The sequence below is a fragment of the Octopus bimaculoides genome, chromosome 2 (genome assembly GCF_001194135.2).
Source record: "Octopus bimaculoides isolate UCB-OBI-ISO-001 chromosome 2, ASM119413v2, whole genome shotgun sequence".
Lineage (NCBI taxonomy): Eukaryota > Metazoa > Mollusca > Cephalopoda > Octopoda > Octopodidae > Octopus > Octopus bimaculoides.
The window spans coordinates 66,487,896-66,494,913 of record NC_068982.1 but is presented as its reverse complement, the minus strand read 5'-3'; the positions used below and the strand labels follow the sequence as shown (position 1 = coordinate 66,494,913).

At 34.9% G+C, this 7,018-nt stretch overlaps 1 protein-coding gene across 2 annotated transcripts in view; it reads left to right on the top strand.

Moving 5' to 3' along the window:
* LOC106870393 (cysteine-rich venom protein TEL1) overlaps positions 1-5,489 on the top strand; it is a 34,805-nt gene extending 29,316 nt beyond the window's left edge. The window contains exons 8-9 of one of the 2 annotated variants that reach the window (XM_014916438.2): positions 1,770-1,896; positions 5,240-5,489. In XM_014916438.2, coding sequence (XP_014771924.1) covers positions 1,770-1,896; positions 5,240-5,261 — 149 coding nt within the window. In that variant the 3' untranslated portion in view covers positions 5,262-5,489. The remainder of the gene's footprint in view (positions 1-1,769; positions 1,897-5,239) is intronic. The other variant, XM_014916440.2, reaches the window with a different exon arrangement.
* The last annotated feature ends 1,529 nt before the right edge of the window (positions 5,490-7,018 follow it).

The following is a 7,018-nucleotide window of genomic DNA, read 5'->3' as shown; positions in this document are numbered from 1 at the left end:
TATATATATATATATATATATATGTATATATATATATATATAAAACAGGCTTCTTTCAGTTTCCATTTATGAAATTCACTCACATAGCTTTGATCAATTCATGGCTATAATAGAAGACACTAGCCCAAGGTGTTACACAAGGTGGGACTAAACCCAAAACCATGTGGTTGGGGAGCAAACTTCTTAGTGCAGAACAATGCCTACACCTGGTAAATATACTTATATTAAATTTTAAAACTCATTTATTATTATTTGAGAAGTAACTTCATCTATCATCATCATCATCAACATTTAACGTCTGTTTTCCATGCTGGCATGGGTTGGACAGCTTGATGGGAACTGGCAAGGCTAAGGGCTGCACCAGGTCCCATAGTCTATTTTAGCTTGATTTCTACAGTTGGATGCCCTTCCTAACACCATCCACTCTACAAAGTGTACTGGATGCTTTTTATGTGGCACCATCACTAGTACCTTTTCAGTGGCACCAGCATCAGTGCCTTTTATGTGATACTAGCACCCACACCAATGAAGGATATCACAAGCACATACACATGTAGAAACACGTGTGGCTTTGTGGTTAAGAAATTTACTTCCCAACCATGTGGGTTTTTTTTAGGTTTTAATCACAGTAATCAGCACCTTGGACAAGTGTTTTCTGCTATAGCCTCAGGTTGACCAAAGCCTTGAGAGTGAATTTAGCAGAATTGAAAGAAGCTCATCATACATACATGCATACATACATACATACATACATACATGCATATATGTGCGTGTATATATATATATAAAACCCATGACCACTATAGTTCATAGAGGTTAAATGATGATGACGACAACAACAACAACGATGAGGATGTGTGTGTGTGTGTATGCACATGTGCACATGCATGTGTGTGTGTTTCTGTGTTTGTAACTCCTTGCCTTGACATTGTGCAATATTTGTAAACAAGTGTCACTATCATATAAGTGGTGTCATTTGGTTTCAAAATTTCATGAAAACATGTCCAACCATAAGGGAAACATCGCCTTGCTTAGAAACAGGTGAAGCTTGGCAACAGGACAAGCATCCAGACATAGTAAATCTGCCTCAACAAATTTTGTCTGACCCATGCAAGTATGAAAATGTAGATGTTATGATGATAATGGTGTAAGCAATCAAATTAGTTGCATCTTAGAGTGAATAAAAATTCTAATAAGTATTAAAAATACATTAAAATAATGCAAATATTATTGAAATCTGATTTTGACAAGTATGATTGACAAAATGAGACATATTTCAGTCTATTAGATCTCTTCAGCTAAGCACATCTTACTCTGTGCTTGCTAAACTAGTTATTAGAGGATCTGCAAAATGATGCTGAAAACTGTGTTTTAAAAGGAGGATAAAGGATAAAGATCCTTCCCGAGTCATATAGACTCATAGGACCAGATTTCCAGGTTCCATGGTGCATGCACTCCACCATTCCATCGCAGGATTACTCATTTTTGCCAGCTGAGTGGACTGGAGCAACATGAAATGAAATGTTTTTGCTCAAAAACACAATGTATTGCCAGGTCCAGGAATTAAAACCACAGTCTTATGATCATGAGTCCAACACTAAGCCATGTTTCTGATTGTACCAGTGCTGATCCAGATCAATATATCCTCTCTTCGGATGGCAAATCTTTGTGTTCTCTTTAGAAGTTACATCACTACAATTATATTCTTCTAAAATTTAACTAAAATTTCATATTTTCTTAAATGAAACAAGTATAACTCTTATATTTAGGACCCTTTAATTTCACACTTTGCCGTTCTGACAAAGACCCCTGTTGCCAAAATTGGGATCGCCAGTTCTGTATACCTGATACAGCTTACTTCAATTATATGGCACTTAATTGTGGTGCCACTTGTGAGTAAGTAATCAAAATGTTTTGTTTCTTTAAGTTTTACCTTACCTGAATTAGCCCATTTTATATTTTGAAATAGTCTTTGATGGAGACTTACTGCTGAGGGGTTTCTTTCTTATTTTACAATGCTAATAATAATAACATTGATAATGATTTTTTTTTCATTTGTCACAAGGGCTCAAGACATTGAGAGATACAATAATAATAATAATAATAATAATAATAATAATAATAATAATAATAATAATAAAGTGATTGTAAATTCTCAATCGCATGATAATGCTGACGCGTAATCACGGAGATGTGAGTTCGAGTCCACAGCTAACCACCTACACTTTTTTTCTGCAAAATAGGGGTAGTTTATCCTGTTCAGGCTATATTATTAGCATTATCCTGCGATTGAGAATTTAAAACCACTTCTTTAACTTTCTAAGACATCTCAACGCCTCTAAAAGCAAACTTCGTTTGTTTGTTTACGTTTGTCGTAATTTGAATTTAATAATAATAATAATAATAAATGCCCCAATGCTGTACCAAGCAGTGGCTCTCATGGCTTCTAATCTTAACTGATTGGAAGTATTATCATGTTTTGTCTTGGTGCAACAGATGGGCTACAGCAAATATTCTGCTCAATACCACAGATTCACTAGTCAGTTGCTGGACCTTAACCAGTTAAGTATGTCCCTTAGTGGCTGACTATATGTGCATCTCTTATCATGAGCAGGGGTAGTAGGGCAGCATCATAGCCATATGTTGAGAGGGATTCTTTGGGGTTTGAATAATTCACCTCTGGAAACATAGGTGTCTCGTTCATCAGCTGTACACAAATCCTATTCAGAGACCTTTTGAGTGGGATGGGCTACTTGATCTGAAAAAAATTCTAACTAGGCCCCCACCTGCAAGGTCAAGCACTGTTTACCTTGATATGAAATCACCATATTGCACATATATGGTTGTGATGTATGTGCCTGGTGTACCCTTATCAGATGGGTAGTCATGCTGGGTATATTGGGTCTCATATATTTGTACCCCAGTGTCACTTTGATAGCATGCATTGGTCTCTCACTCAATAACAACAACAACAACAACAACAACAACAACAACAACAATAATAATAATAATAATAATAATAATAATAATAATGTTGATTTTGAATTTTTGCACAAGGCCAGCAATTTTGAGATGTGTTAGTCAATATCATTGACTTCAGTACTTCACTAGTACTTTATTTTACTGAACCTGAAGGGGTGAAAAGCAAAGTTGACTCCAGTAGAATTTGAAATGAGAAAGTAATAAGTTGGAAGAAATACCGTTAGGCAATTTGTCTGACATTCTAATTATTCTACTAGTGCACTACTTTGATGATGATGATGATGATGACGATGATGATGATGACAATGATGATGATGATGATGATGACGACGATGATGATGATGACAATGATGATGATGATGATGATGATGACGATGATGATGATGACAATGATGATGATGATGACGATGATGATGGTGTTCATTGATAAAGAAAAATTTGTGAAAAAACTGTCCACATAAACTGCAGATTTACTGGTGGCTGCTGTAACCAATATGGAACAGGGAAACCCAGCTACAATGGCTATATGGAAAATTATTTTCTGGCATCAGTGCTGTTATGCTAAAGCTCTTCCTCAATCAAGGTCCGTCATGCATGTGTTTTTGAAGGAAGTAACAAACTCAAAAATAGTGATGATCAGTGTGATAGGTGCTAAGGGATTTCTTCAAACTCTTCATGCATTTTCTTTGGTTCTTCTCCATCATGGTGGCCAGTGGATCATTCATCATATAGCACAATATTTGGGAGACAATATCCTCCATCTTGGAAGCTGTATTGTCCAGTGCAACTGCAACTTAAACAGCATTCATCTACCATACTATTCACAACCCTAACACAGAAAATATTTAATGGCTTCACCAACAACAAAATATCTACATGTCATTCTAAGTACCATCAACATCAGAAGCTTTTAATTCTATTTCCCACAATCCACTCATACAAAAAGATACTCAAAGTCAGAAGAAACAATACAAAACACTGTTTAGCCCACTATTTGTCAGGCTACCAAGCCTTATGTAATGTACAAGAACAACACTTCCAAACCTGAAATTTCCCAAATAAAATACCCAAGGATCTATTTTCTCACCATCTCTTTTCATTCTATGCCTATACAACCTTCTGACAGCTCCATAATACAATCAAAGAGCCTTATATACAGATGAAATCACATTTATATTCACCCATCATTTTTCAGATTCTGCTGCACAACTTTTCCAGCCTTACATAAATCTCCAAACTCTGCAACAACTAACTTGAAGAAATCTTAACCAATTGGTGAGACTACTAAGTGTGTTGCATTTATTTAAAGCTGAGTTAACTCTGCATGCAAGTGTCAGACATCTTAACTATGCACACAGCACAGTACCTATGGCAGTTTATGAGCTTGGAGCTCTAGCTCTCAATAGTTGAGCACATAAGTGTTGCGTGACACATCAATAATTTAACTACCAGTATTCCATGAAATTGTAACTACAACAGAGGTAAAAGCAGTAGTAGCAACAGTGGAAGTTCTGCTTTGTATTATTGTGGCTTAAACAGACCTATGTTTAAAAGCATTCCAACCATGACCTCTCAGTTATAGTGGAACTACATTATCCATTGTGTCCTTTCTTTTCTCCGAACAGTAGAATGTGATTTGTATAAGATTTGGCTGCTATGTTTGTCTGGTTAAAATGTTATATTGTGAGATACGATATTGGGCTAGGGTGTAGTATAGTATGGGAGAATTTACGAAAAAAACAACAACAGACGAGGACAGGTGGTGTAAACAACAAAAGGATGTATTAGTTTAACGCTCAGAAATAGAGAAAGTCTTTAACGTTTCGAGCTACGCTCTTCAACAGAAAGAATAAGGAGAAAACAAGGAGAAAAACACGGAGAAAAAAAATTGAATGTTGTGGTCAGCGATCTATCATGGCGACTGCCGGACAGAAAGTTCTCACAGGAGAGCTAAGAAAAAGGGGAGATAACAAAAGGGGAAAGAAGCGGTGATCCAAATACGAGAAGCTGTGTGTGTGTGAGAGAGAGAATGCTGGTGATCTTAACGTATGTATGTGTGTATATGGTATGTTATAGTATAATATTGTGTATTAAGATGAAGTTATTGGTGTGTTACCATTGATATATAAATATAATGAATCAGGTATGTTATGATTTAGTGTGGTGTGCTCAGATGAAGTAAGTAGTGTGTTATCATTTATGTATAATATAGTGAATTGTCTATAAAGTGTTTACAAACGATATGTTTACTTTTCAGTTCATATATGTGTTTGTTTTAATGAATATTCCACGAGGACAGACAATATACAGCTAGAAATAACCCAGTGAAATACATAACTTGAAGTAACCCAGTGAGCATATAGCAAGTGAACAAACTGCTTTGACTGGATTAATTTGAAATTGAACCCATATACTCTTTGTAAACATACTCATCAACACACATTCTTAACATCCCACTGTCTGCCAAAACATCGAACGTCAAACAAAATAATTATCAAATAAAAGTAATATTGATAATACACATAATACTGAATTTTTTCTATTATTTCAAGTTAGTCTTTTTATTCTTTTATTGATCTTCATCACTGAACTGTATCCAGGATGGGACACTGCATTGAAAAGTCATTTAATTTAATCTCGTTACTTTGTCTTATACTTATTCCATTGCTCTTGCATTGTGTGTGTGTGATTATGTGTGTGTATATGTATGTATGTGTTTTGTATATTAACAAAAGTACCAACTCAGCATCATTTTGAGTATATGTGCACTTGTAAACCATATATGATATTGTTAATAAATTTGTGAATATCTCACAGAATATTCAAAAGCTAAGAATGAGGAATCAGCCAGCATGGGTTTTGCATTTCTCAAAGACTCATAAAATCACTTACCTCACCTCTCTTTGACACTGTGCAAAGTAAAAGTAATAAGTGTGAAATGAAAGGAGCAGGCAAGCAATTACTGAAATAAAGGTCTTTGTCTTTTAAAGACCAAATGCCTGAAAAAAAGAATTGTATAATGTGCAGATTTTTTTACTACCAACACATCAGGTTACATAGAGCTAACATAAAATCTTTTCAAAAACCATGAGCACAACAACCCATTTCCACCTGAAGAGCTCCACTGCACTTTAAAGCACAATTGAAAATCTCTGGAAGTAACAAATAATGCACAAGCATCTACAAATGAATCACAGTGTTGTCTTCTGTGTTTTACAGAGAAACACCCCATCATCTGTCAATCCATCCTTATCTTAAATATACAAACTAATTTTGAGTAGGAACCATGCCAAAATTGACATCAAACCTGTTAGATCCTGTCAAGCCATTCAACCTATGTCAGCATAGAACATGGATGTTAAAAGATGATGATAATGATGATGATGAGGGAGAGAGAGAGAGAAAGAGACATATATCACATATAAAATAACAATTTATGAATGAAACAATATTTTAGAAGATAAAACTTTAGCAAAACATGTAATTGATGTGCGGAGAGAGACTACATTTAAACCTCACCAATAAAAAGTGATGTTAGTGGCCAGTCACAGAGATGTGGTCAAATGTTTTGGTACCTCACAGTGGACAATATAAGGTAATATATACATACAATAAGAGTGGATGAAGCTTTTTTATGGTCTTAATTGGCCAAATTCGAAAACAGTGACGAAAACCACAAAGGTCGAACGAATATAAATAAAAACAAAAATGTGGGGAGAGGTGGGAAGAGGAAAATTCACAAGATACGGTTTTTTCCTTCATAGATTTTAGGAAAATGGATATCTTTCAATGAAATTTGATATAAATACCTTTCAAACGGTATAGATTACGATTATAAAGAAATTTGTGGAGAATTTTTTTTCCGAGGGGGTGGGGAGAGGACTTTCAAAGAGAAAGAAATTCATAAATTATTTTTTTGTTTGAGTGTAATGGAAATAAGTTTGAAAAAAAATATTTAGATTCATTTATTTTTCGTTTGTGTAAAAGAAAAAGGTTTTAAGAAAGATCCCATGTATCATAGTGAGAGAAACAAAAT